The sequence below is a fragment of the Podarcis erhardii genome (assembly GCF_964252035.2).
Source record: "Podarcis erhardii genome assembly, chromosome: 11".
NCBI classification, from domain to species: Eukaryota; Metazoa; Chordata; class Lepidosauria; order Squamata; family Lacertidae; genus Podarcis; species Podarcis erhardii.
In genome coordinates, this window is record NC_138501.1 from 300,363 (window position 1) to 315,995 (window position 15,633).

At 41.6% G+C, this 15,633-nt stretch overlaps 1 protein-coding gene across 10 annotated transcripts in view; it reads left to right on the forward strand.

Annotated features, from left to right (window-relative positions):
• Window positions 1-13,820, forward strand: part of LOC309352504 (zinc-regulated GTPase metalloprotein activator 1A-like) — a 29,464-nt gene extending 15,644 nt beyond the window's left edge. For 4 of the 10 annotated variants that reach the window (XM_081881042.1, XM_081881043.1, XM_081881049.1 and 1 more), the window contains 7 exons: window positions 969-1,013; window positions 4,078-4,134; window positions 7,466-7,517; window positions 10,611-10,679; window positions 10,922-10,987; window positions 12,221-12,350; window positions 13,596-13,820. In XM_081881042.1, the coding sequence (XP_081737168.1) occupies window positions 969-1,013; window positions 4,078-4,134; window positions 7,466-7,517; window positions 10,611-10,679; window positions 10,922-10,987; window positions 12,221-12,350; window positions 13,596-13,669 (493 nt within the window). In that variant the 3' untranslated portion in view covers window positions 13,670-13,820. The remainder of the gene's footprint in view (window positions 1-968; window positions 1,014-4,077; window positions 4,135-7,465; window positions 7,518-10,610; window positions 10,680-10,921; window positions 10,988-12,220; window positions 12,351-13,595) is intronic. The other 6 variants (XM_081881047.1, XM_081881044.1, XM_081881048.1 and 3 more) reach the window with 4 other exon arrangements.
• Window positions 13,821-15,633: the final 1,813 nt, after the last annotated feature.

The following is a 15,633-nucleotide window of genomic DNA, read 5'->3' on the forward strand; positions in this document are numbered from 1 at the left end:
AATTTTTCTTTGACTCCTACCTGTTTCCTATCTATGCCTGGTAGCAACTAGAATTGCAGATTGCATGATTACTATGACAGTATGGGTTAGGACTCAAGAGGAAAGTGTATGCTTTCTTTCTTGAGAGCAGTCAGCTGTATTTGCTTGCTGCAAGCTTGATGTTTTGCTTGCATCAAGCAGACTAAAGTGTTAGTGTAGTAGCTGCATAATCCTTTCTTAATTCTGATGGGTTTTACATGGATCAGTGTCAGTCTTTCAAGGAGAAATGATCAGTACTCAAGTTATTCTGAAATACAGGCATTTGTGACCTTATAAAAAGAGGGGCAGTGGCATGTTCTAACAGATTTGGACACAATTTAAGGAGTGTAAAATGTTGCGTGTAGTTGGGGGTGGAATAAAAAATGGTTTGTACCTATATTCTACATCCCTAACCAATAAATGAATCAAAAATAGGTATCCTTCAAAATTTGAACCTATCCAAATGTTTAGTGCAACCAAAAAGTATGCACAAAATGCATAAGTATGCACAACATACAAAACCACATTATATTAGGGAACATTACTTGCAGAAATGTCTCTGTGCAGAAGAATGCATACAAATTTTCATTCATACGTTTTAGGCGGGGGAAATGTAACGGGAGTGAACTGAACTTACGGTTGGAAAAATGAGAAATGGATTGAAAACTAAATTGACAGATGTGTCCATGCTTACCCACAGTGCGCCATGATTCTGAAGTTTGACACCATTAGGCCGAAAACCCCTCTACCCCCCGTTTTTCCTTGACTTGCCCCAGATCCTCACAAACTGTGCATGGAGTTTGCAGGGTTTTGTTAGTGTCTTTACTTCTTGAGAACTTGGCTCCCAGCATTGAAGAGTATCAGATATAGGTAAAGATATATATGGCTGGGTACAAATGTTCTTGTCACAATCTAAATTTATGTTTCTTCTCTTTTTTCAATGATGTTAGGTCAATAAATGGAGTTGTCAAAATTTTAGAAACTAAGAGATCCAGGTAATGATAATGTAAATCAGAAATAGTTATTGCCACTTTTCCTTCCTCTTGTGATTGCTACATATTGATCTGAAATGTATATTTGATCAAGAAAGGCAACATATGGCCCATAGGCAGTACCCAGTTGGTTTTGGTTTGGTTTCCTTCTCTGACTATTCCTGTTGCCTGGAAGCTGGAGACTGTGTGGAAGACAAGAAGATTATTTTGTCTGTTCCGCTTTACTAAGGACCATAGCAAGGTGTAGCCTTCCAAGAGCTTTTTGTAGGCTACCCCACATTACACTATTCAAAGTAAAGGCTTGCCTACTCAGATGTTCTGTTCCAACAGTGTCCAACTGGGTCATTTGTAAATACTGTAATCTCCATATTAATTTGAATTAAGTCCTATCTGCAAATTAGGAGTTGGTATCAGAAATTAAAAAGTCCTACTCTAAAAGCCCCTTGGTTAGCTAGCAGCTCAGAGTTCCATAGGGAATTCATAAATCATGATCCCAAGCCCTCCATTATAAGTATGCTTAAAGAATTACATCAAAGGAAAGTAGATACATTGAAAGAAATATGAAAAAATATTATTTCCCCCCCTCCCCCAATAATTTAAGTGGCTGTTATGTAGCTGTTTCACAGTGAAAGTCTTTGTAGCCTTGCTACTTTGGATTGAAAATGTCGTCCCCACCCAAAAAGGGGCAGAGGAAAACTAATGAGGAAATCTATTGAAAGTTTACATAAACTTCCTTGTTATAATCAAATGACTGAATATTTGCTGATTTTTTGTTATGTCAGATTTTAAAACCTAACACTGGTAGGGAAAGGAATAAAAAGCATGTAGTCCAGTAAAGATAAGGTTAAAGTTTCAAATAAATTATTTTTTTGAGAGAAGAACATTCAGACCAACATAATCAGCATCCTAAATGTTGTAAAGAGTAGCTCAATGCAAAACAGGCTGAAAATTAGCAGTCACTAGATACTGTCATATATATGTTTATACAGCCTTAAATAGTTTGTATTTTGTATTTTGTAAATTAGTTTTTCAAACATTCAGTAGGGTAATTTGTGTCTCATTATTATCAGTGCAACAGTCATGGGGGGGAGTAAGCTTCTAAAGCTAGAAATGCTTCTAAAGCTAGTAAATTTTCTTCGTTGTATCGTATTAACTATCCTATTCATTCTAGGAAGTATTTTCCTAAGCACCATAAGCAAGCATAATGGACTTTATAGCAGTGCAGGCCTCTTCCTTGTATGAATCGCACAGTATAAAGTGGAGCGAGATAATATATTTTATATATTTTCTGAGGTAGGCAATTGTGTGGGCATCAAAGGTCATGTGTGACAATCCTATATTTTACCTGACAGCAACACCAAAATACAGTGCAACAAACATTTTTGCTGGTGTATATACATGAGTTCACAAGCAAAATATATATATATATATATATATATATATATATATATATATATATATATATTGCAAGGTAATCAGCTGAATACTGCATTTCAAGACATTTAATCCTGTTAACAGAACCATTGATATAACTTATTAGGAATTCTGCCTTCAATCTGCTCCATTCTGGAGGCTTTGCCCTGTGCTAAACAGTTGCTCTATGAAGATTCTTCTCTGTAGTGACGGCCATGTTAATTTATATGGATTACCGTCCTTGCAATTCTTTTGTTCAGGTAGGAAGGAGGAAAGTGTTAAAATAGCTTCAAAAACTTTTTAAAATTCTATTAAAGGGGACTCGAAATATAAAGTACTATAGCTCACCTTTTTTAATGCACAGTTATTCTGTGGGTATATTACCTTGCCAATATTTTACATTTTCTGTTGATCAGAGCTATTCTTCCCACAGGACACTGTATAAACAGTATTGTTAAGATGGCCAATGTATATGACACTTTTCAAAAGAGTTCAGCTTCCAGAACCAGCAGTAGAAGTTGGTAGGAGGTGCTGAGCAATTCTTAAGATCTGATAATTTCATTGTGTGTCCAAAGCAGAATATTTTCTAAGAGTAATATGTAGTTGCTTGTTGAATATATTTTTTAAAAACTGAGACAGAAATATGATTTTTTTGTTGTATATTTTAAAACTAAATAACAAACTTAAAGATTTTTTTCCTAGTTCTTAAACTATATTTAAACTGCTTCGTAGGAACAAGCCAGGTTAAAATCAAAGTTTAAGATCCTGGCTTCTTCTCAACCCAGCATTAAAACTGCAGTTCCCCAGGTTTTGATGTGACAGGGTACTGTGGCTAGTTTAAAACTAAAAACTTCTCTTTTACAAAAGCTCAAAAGAGGAGGAGCGGGAGCATGCAAGTCCAAGGCTCACAGCGGCTCATTTCCTGAACTCATACAGTCCAGGAAACTGTATTTTCCTACCACAGGTGCCAACTTGAATAAAATATTGAGGGAGCCCAGGTAAGCCCTGCCCTATATAATCAGTTACAAGTTGCGGTGCGCACACACCATTTGAATGGCAATGCCCATTAACTGGGGGGCTGGCCCCCTCAAATATTTTAGGGTGGGCTCTGAAGGGACCTTGGCCCCTAGGAGTTGGTGCCTGTTTCCTCCTATGCCTGAACTGAGCCTTAGGAACTCAAAATATCCTTACTACTTGTAACCGTGATATGCTTTTTTCAGCCCCTACATTCCATTCATGCTTCCTTTCTTCTACTGAATACAGATTTTGGAGCACTACAGAGAGCAGATAGTTCAAACACAGCTGGCCATAAATGAAAGAGAATATTTGCTTATGCTGTTATCTGTGCATTACAGTGATTTCTCTTAGAAAAAGGTCTTGCTTTAAATTAAAAAGAAGTGGTCACTCCATAGGACTCCTTTCTCTGTTTTGCAGTTGTCTTTTTAATATGACAGCCTCTCCCCGCTAGATCCCAGACATTTATTGAGAGTCCCTTGACCATCAAGAGAAGCTTTTCAGGGGCTGCGGGGGGGGGGGGGAGAAGGAAAGTGGAAAAGCCTTTTTATAAAAGAGGCCTTCTGCTCATCTAGAGGCTGCATGCAACCCATAAAACACTTCAGTAGGGGAAAAGTAAATTTATTTGTTTTTTTCTTAGAGTTGACGTCTCTGATGTCTTAGATCTTCATGCTTTTGATAGTTTGTCAGGAAAAAGGTAAGATTTTATTTTACACTGTTACTTGATCAGCAGATTGCTAGCTTTTACATAAGAATTATGTATAGTTATGATTTAGAATTCAACTTGTAGCACAGTCCTGAGACACACCCAGGTTCAGAACTGCCATAATTAGTCAGTTATATCCAACTAATTGAACCTAAATTAGTCATGTCTAGTAACTCCAGTGAGTCGACTCTGAGTACAGCTAGCATTAGATACAACCCATGGTCTTTAGGTATTATTATTATTATTAAATGAATTTATATACCACTCTATACCCAGAGGTACCCAAGTTAGAGAAGGAGTGAGCTGAAAATGTAGTTAATTACTTAATACTGTACTGTAAACAGAAATTCACCAAAGATTAGTCAACTGCCAATATTACATTAAAATCAGTTCAGTTCAGTTCAGTTCAGTTCCAGCCAAAGGCCATTATTAACAATAGTATTAATAAAAGAATACAGAAAATACATCCATAATACAAACAAACAAACAAAAACTTTACGAAGTTCCTGACCATTAAAACACAGTTTCCCTTGTACATCTCAGACAGCATCAATTCTAATATTATTTTGCCTTTAAAAAATCCAATTTCCCAACATCTTTTTGGATGCTTTCTAGTCAGTTATGGTATATTAAAGGGACCCCTGACGATTAGGTCCAGTCGTGACCGACTCTGGGGTTGCAGCACTCATCTCGCTTTATTGGACGAGGGAGCCGGTGTACAGCTTCCGGGTCATGTGGCCAGCATGACTAAGCCGCTTCTGGCGATCCAGAGCAGCGCACGGAAACACCGTTTACCTTCCCACTGGAGTGGTACCTTGCACTTTGATCTACTTGCACTTTGATGTGCTTTCGAACTGCTAGGTTGGCAGGAGCAGGGACCGAGCAATGGGAGCTCACCACGTCACGGGGATTCGAACCGCCAACCTTCTGATCAGCAAGTCCTAGGCTCTGTGGTTTAACCCACAGCGCCACCCGCGTCCCATATGGTATATTAGAGGAGAGCATTTGCTTTTCTATAATTACCACTAGGCCTGGGCTTATCCTGATCGTTTGTTAATGGATAATCCCTTTGATTTCTGGAAAATGGATTGCTGGCAGGGTAGGAGTTTTGAGCCTCTAACCTGGGCATATTTCCCCCCAATACCTGCATTCAAGTCAATATAATGAATCTTCCCTTCTTGTTTATTGGAGCATATCTGAGTATTATTAGGATAGATGACAAAGGCAGAAATCTTGTAGCTTGAGAACTTCCTGCTCCTTTCTCTCAAACTGCCTTTTCCAGACTTCCCTATCTCTAGAAAGGAGGATGGATATCTAATGTCATTGGTGTGAGGTTATTTGGACCACCTTTTAATTCAAATAACAGCTCTCTCAGCAAACATATGAATTAGAAATCCGAACTTACCCATGCATCAGGATCCTGAAAGTTTAGTTTGATACTGGCTCTTCTGGTCACAATTAGACAGGTATTTACAATGTAAACCATTTCTGAAATCCAGGAAAGCCCCTATAATGGCTTGAATTCCTGCTTGCAGTTCAGATCCTGTTTTCACTATTCTGCTGGGTTTCTTCATTGGCCATTCATCAATGATCACCTGTAGAACATCTGGGGACCTATTTCCAGAACAAGACTTTCCCCCTCATTCACTACCTTTCCAAGTACATTTATTAATCCACCGTTCACTTCCTTTTGCTCCTGGCTGCACTGTAGAGTAGTGGAGTACTTACCTAAAGCCTTCAGGGTTTCATCGAAAGATACCAGATTGGGACTTTAACAAATTAGATTAGGTGACCGGCCAAGATCATTTTTTTGGAATGCAGCAAGTGGGTTATTATCACACTTATCCATTTGGATCTGAAGAAGTTAAGTTGAGAGTGGAAAACAACTCCATGTCTTGAACATTCATATTGGTGTAAAATCAGGTTTCTGTGTTCAAGTTCCAGTCTTGATAGAGGTCATTTTGTTTGGTTACTGAATCTGATAAGCACTTAATGAACTCAGACTTATCCCCATCTTGATGTACCTTCAAAACATCACTAACTTCAGTTTCTTTGCTAGTAGGCCTTATCTGCAGGACTACAGTCAGAATTCCTGTCTCCACTAACCCAAGTAGGGCTAGACGATATCTCGTTTTCAACATTGTGATATATCACCAGCTAAACATCGCAATATACCAATATATCATTATATCTGAAATAAGGATGGTTTTCCCCACATTATGATTTTTGCTGGCGCTTGCACTTGTGATTTGCTGCCCCCTGCAGGAGGCAGGAGAGAGCTGAGCCGGCAGAGTTAATGGGCTGCAGGAATCGAGAGAAACATTGGCTGGCTTCATGGTTTTCCCCACATTGTGATTTTTGCTTAGCACACACATATATACCATGATTCACAATATATTGCCAGGTCAAAAATTATGAAATCAGTATCATGATAGGGACTTCAAACCAGTTTTGAATGATATATTGCCCAGACCTACCAACCAGTGTACTAATTATAGCACTGAAATCCCAAACTTCCTTTTCCAATGCATCAATTCTGCTAAAGTCTCCTTCTTGTGTTTGTTTAGACAGGATCGCATAAAAGTTCCCACAGTGAGGGAGTTTCAGGCTCTGTTGTGGTCGATTCTATTATGCCAAGATTGAGATTATGCCTAGTTTTGTTATGGAGGAAGCTGAGGTTGCCTGGGAGCATATATATCTGCTCCTAACAAGTCTGTATCAAGTGACCAGTGAGCTAAGCTTTCATTAGAGGAATTAACCTTAACTGCTGAGCCAACAGACTTTTCAACTATTCAAGATTAAAACAAAACCATGGAGCTCAAAGACAAGCAGTCTTATTTGTCGCCATCTTCACTTGTAAGCCATTAGGACTAGGGGGTGGAGGTGTGAATTCCATTTAATTATTGAGGTCACAGGCTCAAATTAGTCAGTTGCACAATCACTTTAGCATGCAGTAAGTAGCTTGAAAAGCAAAGGTGGAAATTGCTGGGGGGAAATTGCATTTAACTAGCAACCTTCAGCTGGGGATAAGCTGCTGTATTCCCTGCAATGAAAGATTGACCTGGGTGGAAGAATCTATGTCACTACAGCAGAGTTTCCATTGCTCCAGGATAATGGAACATCTGTACACAGCCAAAATGTTTGTCTTTGGTGGTATCTTGACTCTACACTTGCCAATTTACCTCTGACTGGTCATCATAATATCTTGCAAATGCTTTTTAAATGAATTTTATATTCACAATATTAGATACTTTGTATTTATTTCTGCTTAACATAATGCTGACAGTGCATTACTTAAAATAAGTGCTCTACTTATTTTAAGTTTGCAGCAGAAGCTGCAGCTTGAGGAAGTACCTAAACCACACCTTGATAAGGTAATTATTTTATCTTATATCCATCTATCAGCTCTACATTAAGCATGATTTGCTAGGCAGGTGTTTGTAACTATTTACACATTATTTATGTATCTATTTCATTTATAAAATGTACATAACAATGCATTTGTATATTTTCTTTTCACCCCTCATAACTTGATCAGTCATCTTGGGGAAAACAAAACAAATTCCTTCCAGTAGCACCTTAAAGACCAACTAAGTCAGTTCTTGGTATGAGCTTTCGTGTGCATGCACACTTCTTCATCTTGGGGTACAGGGAAACGTGCTAAAGTCAGTCTAATGAATGGTAAAAAGGGAGGAAGCACATAAGAGCTTGAAAACTTAGTAGTTCTGTGCACATGTACAGGTATATTTTTACAGCATATTGCTTATTTTTAACCTGCAACATTTTAAAGACATTACTGCTAATGTATTTACAATTTTTTGTGGTTTTTTCAGTCTTAAGGCTGGATACATAGAAGAGCAAGCAAAGCTCCATTTGCACAGTCCTTCTCCACACCCAGTTGCAGCCCTCTGTGTGTATCAAGCTCTCCTGAGGATTGAGTGACTCTCTTTGCTTTAGAACCAAATGGGATTTTTTACATTAGGAGAGTTGAAAGGAAATAATAATAATAATAATGGTAAAAGGTAAAGGGACCCCTGACCATTAAGTCCAGTCGTGACCGACTCTGTGGTTGCAGCGCTCATCTCGCTTTATTGGCCGAGGGAGCCAATTGGCCGAGGGAGTACAGCTTCCGGGTCATGTGGCCAGCATGACTAAGCCGCTTCTGGCGAACCAGAGCAGCGCACGGAAACACCGTTTACCTTCCTGCCGGAGCGGTACCTATTTATCTACTTGCACTTTGAGGTGCTTTCGAACTGCTAGGTTGGCAGGAGCAGGTGGCCAGCATGACTAAGCGGCTTCTGGCGAACCAGAGCAGCGCACGGAAACACTGTTTACCTTCCTGCCGGAGCGGTACCTATTTATCTACTTGCACCTTGACATGCTTTTGAACTGCTAGGTTGGCAGGAGCAGGGACCGAGCAACGGGAGCTCACCCCGTCGCAGGGATTCAAACCGCTGACCTTCTGATCGGCAAGTCCTAGGCTCTGTGGTTTTACCCACAGTGCCACCCATGTCCCTAATAATAATAATACAATAACAATAAAAATTTATATATCCCGCCCATCTGGCTGGGTTTCCCCAGCCACTCTGGGCGGCTCCCAACAGAATTAAAAGCACAATAAAATATTAAAAGCTACCCTGAACAGGGCTGCCTTCAGATGTCTTCTAAAAGTAAGGTAGTTCTTTATTTCCTTGACATCTGATGAGAGGGCGTTCCACAGGGTGGGCACCACTACCGAGAAGGTCCTCTGCCTGCTTCCCTGTAACTTGGCTTTTCGCAGTGAGACAACTGCCAGAAGGCCCTTGGCACTGGACCTCAGTGTCCGGGCTGGATGATGGGGGTAGAGACACTTCATCAGGTATACCATTTATTTCAAAGGCACAATTTTATGTGGACCAAATGGAAACTAATTTATGAAAAATCTCCAATTTTAATAAGGCTGTATAATAATATATTGCAGTGTTTCCCAACCAGTGTTCCGCGGCACACTAGTGTGCCGCGAGACGTTGCCTGGTGTGCCGCGGGAAAAATTAAAAAATTTGAAAGATATCCGGAGAGGCGGCCTTCGGGCGAGTTTTAATTTTAATTTTCCTTCTCCCACTTAATGCCCCACGCTCGCCCGAGCAGCTTGCAGTCCTCGGTAACCACGGCGACCCGAGGGAGGGGAGGGAACAGGGAAGTCGAGGGCGGCGGCGAGCCGCGATGACGTCAGTGGGCCGCGCCGCCTCGCCCTGGCACGGTGTGAGAGCCCCGGCTAGTGGCGCGAGCTTCGGAATAAGTGGGATCCGCGTGCGCGAGACCGAGATCGCGGGTAAGGAGCTCAGCCCTGGGCAGGAGGAAGCGGGGCCGCGCGTGTGGGCCACATCCCCACAGAGAGCGAGCCTCCCCCGGCCCACCACTCCGGGCAGGTCCACTCGCATGAGGGGGCGGCGATGGCGACGGCCGGCAGCTTGCCTGCAATGCCATCCCTCGAGCAGGCGAGGAGCCCGGAGGCTACCAGATGCAAGTCCTCTTTCCCACCCTGCTCGGGAGTCCAGAGCACTTGGTCGCATTCAGGATCTAGAGTGGGGAAGCGGGGCTTGTGTCTGGGCTGGACACATTGGGCTGCCTGTGCCGCTCGACCTGCGGGGAGAAATCAGGGTGGGAGTCACGACCGTGAGGCAGGGCTGCCAAGTGTGGCAGAAGAGGACACGGCCGTCGCACCTGTCCTTAGGTAGGAGCTTCTTCCGTGTCGACCTGCTGCCCTAAAGTCTTGGCTTTTTTCTTGGCTTTTTGGCGGTTGGCACAGAAGGAAGGCAAGGGGGAGGGGAAAAAATTGAAACTTACACTTTCGTGCGTCCCTCCCGGCGTGACGCTGCGCGCTGACGTCACGGGGCTGTAATGGTGGTGTGCCTCGAGATTTTTTTCATGAAACAAGTGTGCCTTTGCCCAAAAAAGGTTGGGAAACACTGATATATTGTACTAGCAAATAAGTGATCAGAATTGGATTCACAACAAACATCATCATGGCAGGTGGATTTGCATTAGTACTACAGTGTTCCTCAATGTTGCCATACCATTGTAAACACCATTGCTTGGTGCTGTATTGCATAAAGCTGTCGTGTGGTTCAGAAATGTGTGTGAAATGCCACTTGAAATATTTTTCAGATAACTACCTCAGTATAAACTACAAATTCAATATATGATAGGAAAGTATTGGCAGGAGATTTCAGCTGATACAAAGCACTAGGAGGATGGGGCATGTACTGATACTAACTATGCTTATGTTTAGTTACGAACTTTCAGACTGAAAGCATTCCAGGGTATTACAAAAGCGCACATGCACACACACGTTCTATATATTTTATGGCTTTATTTCATATTGTTTTTGTACACTGCCATGAATATATATTAAAACTTTTTAATTAAGGTGCATTTTGCCCTTATTAAAGAGCTGATCACAGCAAGTTTTACATTTCTATTTTCAGAGTATTGTTACATTCACATTTGAAGTGCTAGGAAGCACAACTGAAGAAGAGCTAAATGTGTTTGTTCAAGTAAGTGCTATATACTTTGCTTTTGAAGCATAATCACTTGTGAATTTCTCTGTCATGGATGCTTTAGTTGAGATTCTTGCATTGCAAGCGGTTGGACTAGATGACTCGGAGGTCCCTTCCAACTCTACAAGTCTATGAATCTGTTATTCACCCACTAGGCAGAGAACAGAAAAGGGAACATGCACACTCCTGTGTATCGCATTATGAATGCCTCATTATTAAAAGCCCCTTTCTGTTTATAGGATCTTCTGTGGGAGAAGAATGTAAAAGACAAGAGAGGTAACCCCATGGAAGTAATAAGACTCAAGGTTCAGTATTCAGTCCTACCAAACTTGTTTTCAGAAGTATTGTTTATTTTGTTTGTATTGTTTTTTGTTTTTGTTTTTGCTTGGGCACAAAAAGTGAATACATGCACAGCAAACATAAGCATACATTACCGTAGTGTGTGTCAATTCAGATGTATCTGTTGAATCAGTAGTATTTGAATACTGAGATTTAGCTTTGTTCTGTTGGAGCCAGCAGCATGGCACTTTCCTGCAGCTATTGGGTAACATCTGAATCTGTAAACCTTCTGGGAGAAATCTGTGATATATCACTCCTCCCTATACAGTGGTACCTCGGGTTAAGTACTTAATTCGTTCCCGAGGTCCGTACTTAACCTGAAACTGTTCTTAACCTGAAGCACCACTTTAGCTAATGGGGCCTCCTGCTGCTGCCGCCGCGCCGCCAGAGCACGATTTCTGTTCTCATCCTGAAGCAAAGTTCTTAACCTGAAGCACTATTTCTGGGTTAGCGGAGTCTGTAACCTGAAGCGTATGTAACCTGAAGCATATGTAACCCGAGGTACCACTGTATAAGCATTACCTCTAATCTAGGACAGTGGTGGTGTGGGAAGAAACCATGTTGTGGGCTCCTCCAAGGCAGCCCAGGACTTCTACTAGTACCCAGTGTTGCAGAAGAGGGGCATGCCATGATCACTGAGCAGGCCTTCTTAACCTATAGCTCAGTCGGTAGAGCATGAGGCTCTTAATCTCAGGGTTGTGGGTTTGAGTCTCATTTTGGGCAAAAGATTCCTGCACTACAGAGGGTTGGGCTAGATAACCCTCGTGGTCCCTTCCAGTTCTATAATTCTATGATTCTATACTGTTGTCCAGTAGAAGATTTGTGCGTACTTGTTACCTCCTCCCATGCCCCAGTTTCCAAGGTCTGTGCTAAATCCACCATTCTTAATGTGAGGACAACATTTCCCCAGTTATATTGGAATTTTTAAAAAACCCAAAGTACAACAATAATGTTATATCATAATAGATCATATAATTTTATATAATCAATTATAGAATTATATTTTCACTTGCATCAGAAATACTTTCTGTATTTACTGTAATGAGCTTAGCCTTTTCTCAATCTTTCAAAGTAATTAGAATGAACACCAGGCAATGTTATTTTTGTGTGTGTGTTGGCTACATAATATTACCACACCTCAAATTAAATCTATAGATACTTTCCTTTTCCAGTAACTTATTTATATTCTTTCTAACCAGGGACTTGTGTCTATCAAAAACAAACCTCATCAGGTGATAGTCCAAGGTGTTCATGAGCTGTACGATCTAGAAGAAACCACTGTAAGATGGAAGGAGGAGGCTGAACGAACAAATAGATTGGTTATAATAGGTAAGAGCAGTATATACATTTCATAGGCCTATTGTACAAAATCACTGAAGAAAGCCAAATGATTATACAAAAACATAAAGATAATTCATAAAATTGTTCTTGATACAGTACTGTGCAAGATCTACTAAAAAACTGAGATAATGTCAAGTTTCTATCAAGCTGTTATGGTCTTTTCGGTAGTGCTGTTTGTTTCTTCTTGGCATGTCTATTTTTCTCTCTGTGGCCCAAGCTACAGAAGAGTGTTTTAAAATGTGGGGTGTCTTCAAATGACATATAAAGCAGGCTGTGGGGAAGAGCTATTTAAAAGAGCAAAAAGAACACATGAACAGGGAATGACAAGTTCTCTACCTATTTGTAGTTTATCTCTGCACACCGTTCTTTCCTTCAATGTGGTTCTAAAACTAGAAATAAGCTTTAGTAGAAAAATGTACCTAGAGGGAAGTGAATAATGTGTTGGCGGGGATCATGGTTTAGCACTCCTCAGCTTATAAGTTATCTGGACAGTTTTGTATCTAAAGACTTGGATCTGCCGTTATCCACAAGTAAGTTTTTATCATGGACCTCAATCAGTAGCAGTTGGTTCACAGCAGAGTAGCTTCACTGATTTTTTTAGGCAGACTTCTTCCTTTTGAAGTATGGTAACTCCGGATGCCAGGGTTTCTCTCACCTGGGTGAAGGCAGTGCAAACAAGCTTGGGGTGAACATCTATCTTGCCCTGTCAGAGTGTTGAAGAAATACAACCTGTGCCATTGATGATTGTGCCTGAGTCTGTAGCTGAGGCAGATCCAAGGAACACACTGGACAGAAAAATAACAAAGCATCATGCCGTAGCTACTTTTGCACCATTTGCTGTTCGTTTAACTACCTGCTTTCCTTCCCCCAATAGCTGCTCAACTACAAGCAGGGAGATTAGGTAACAAAATGAACTTTCCCAATATGAATGAAGGGTTAGGAAATATGAGAGGTTTCATCCCCCTATTTTATATGTTCAGCTATTTGCAATAATATCCTTGTATTGAGGTGGGAAAGAAAATGTTTGCAGCAGGTTAGCGAAGATAATGGGGCTACGGTGCTCTCTTGCTGGGACACTTGCCCTGTATCCCTATATCTGTCGTTTGAGTGGAACTTGGCTGTACTAAGTGTACTAAGTGCTTGATTTCTTTCAATAGTGTAGATTATTGCTTATTTCATAATGCAAAATATTGATTAAAAATGTTTTTCTTTTTTGTGTTGTCCTCTCTATAGGTAGAAACTTGGATAGAGATATCCTTAAAGATGCCTTTATAGCTACTATGACTAAGAGAGGAGGAAATGGTTAATGTCATCTTCTGAAGAAAGTACCTTTCAACAATTCATTTCTATAATGAATGAGCCAGAGTCCTGGAGCTGTTTTCAGCTTTTGCACTGCTGTTAAAATTTGATTCTTCTACAGTTTAGCAGATTTTATTTTATTAAATTTCATTAAATTAATTTCGTAAACTGGTTCTTCACAGACATTGGAATGTATACTTAAATAATGGAGTACAGTCGAACCTTGGTTGTTGCACTTAATCCATTCCGGGAGTCTGTTTGACTCTTGAAACGGTTCAGAAACCTGCACTCAATCGGAAGCTGCGTTGGACGTTTGGCTTCTGAAAAATGTTTGCAAACCGCAACACTCATTTATGGGTTTGCGGCATTCAGGAGCCAAAACATCCAAGTACCAAGGCGTTTGAGAACCCAGGTACGTCTGTAGTTATTGTTTGAAAGAATGGGCTTGCGTGCATGCACAACCTAATTCACTTTAGCTTCCCCAAGTTACCAGGGTCTAGTGTTGCTTTATTATATTGACTTGAAGAGTGACTGAAAAAAAGATTGTCATGGCTATTGATATAATGGTATAACAGAAGGTAAGTTATCAGTTGTCACAATCAAATGCCATCAGATCACAAAGCTAGAAGGAAATGGAGATGATGTGGTCTTCTTGTCTTCTTGCACAGTAGACCCCTATTATTATTATTATTATTATTATTATTATTATTATTTCTTTTAAAAAAATATTTTTATTGAATTTTACAAATAAAATTTCCATCAAAGCATATCATTCACCATTACATATAGGATTCTCTTAATCCTTGACTTCCCACAACCCCTCTCTGATTTCCATTACCCTCCCCTTTTCCATACAGCTTATCCAATTTTATCTAAATTGTTATTAATACAGTGGTGCCCCGCAAGACGAATGCCTCGCTAAACGAAAAACCCGCAAGACGAAAGGGTTTTCCGATTTTTTAGCGGCTTCGCAAGACGAATTTCCCTATGGGCTTGCTTCGCAAGACGAAAGCCCATAGGGAAATCTCCGGGACAGCGGGGAACCCTCTTCCCACCGCAAGCCCCGGGAACAGAGGAGAAGCTGCGTGCCTTCCCCTCTGTTCCCGGACCTGTCCTGAAGGCTTGCGGTGGGAGGTCCGGGAACAGAGGAGAAGGCGCACAGCTTCTCCTCTCTTCCCGGGGCTTGCGGTGGGAGGAGGGTTTTTCCTCCCCACCGCCAACATTCAGAACAGCATTCTGAATGTTGGCGGTGGGGAGGAAAGCCCTCCTCCCGCTGCAAGCCTTCAGGACAGGTCCGGGACAGTAGGCTGCTATCTGCAGCTTGGAGAGCCCTGCGGGGAAGTCCTGCAGGGCTCCCCAAGCTGTGAATGTCTGCCCCGCGTGAGGGGCGCACTGCTTAAGAGTGCCCCTCGTGCGGGGCAGCAGGCTGCTATCCGCAGCTCGGAGAGCCCTGTGGGGAAGTCCTGCAGGGCTCCCCAAGCTGCAGATGTTTGCCCCGCGCGAGGGGCGCTCTGCTTCAGAGCGTCCCTCGCACCGGGCAGCAGGCTGCTATTCGCAGCCTAGGCAGCCCTGCAGGAACTCTTCTGAAGGCTGGCGGCGGGAGAAGGGCTTTTCTTCCCACCGCCAGCCTTCAGAAGGCTGTTCTGAAGCCTGGCAGTGGGGAGAAAAGTCCTCCTCCCCCCCCCCCCCCAGCCTTCAGAAGAGGTCCGGGGACAGACTGTCCCCGGACCTGGTCTGAAGGCGGTCTCCCTAGGAACGCATTAATTGATTTTCAATGCATTCCTATGGGAAACCGTGCTTCGCAAGACGAAAAACTCGCAAGACGAAAAAACTTGCGGAACGAATTAATTTCGTCTTGCGAGGCACCACTGTATTGTCATCTTTTCCTTGTGTGTTATTTTATGTTACAAGTATTAATCTAATCCTACCAAAGTTTTTAATTGTTTGCAATGCTCTTTTAAATACATTATAA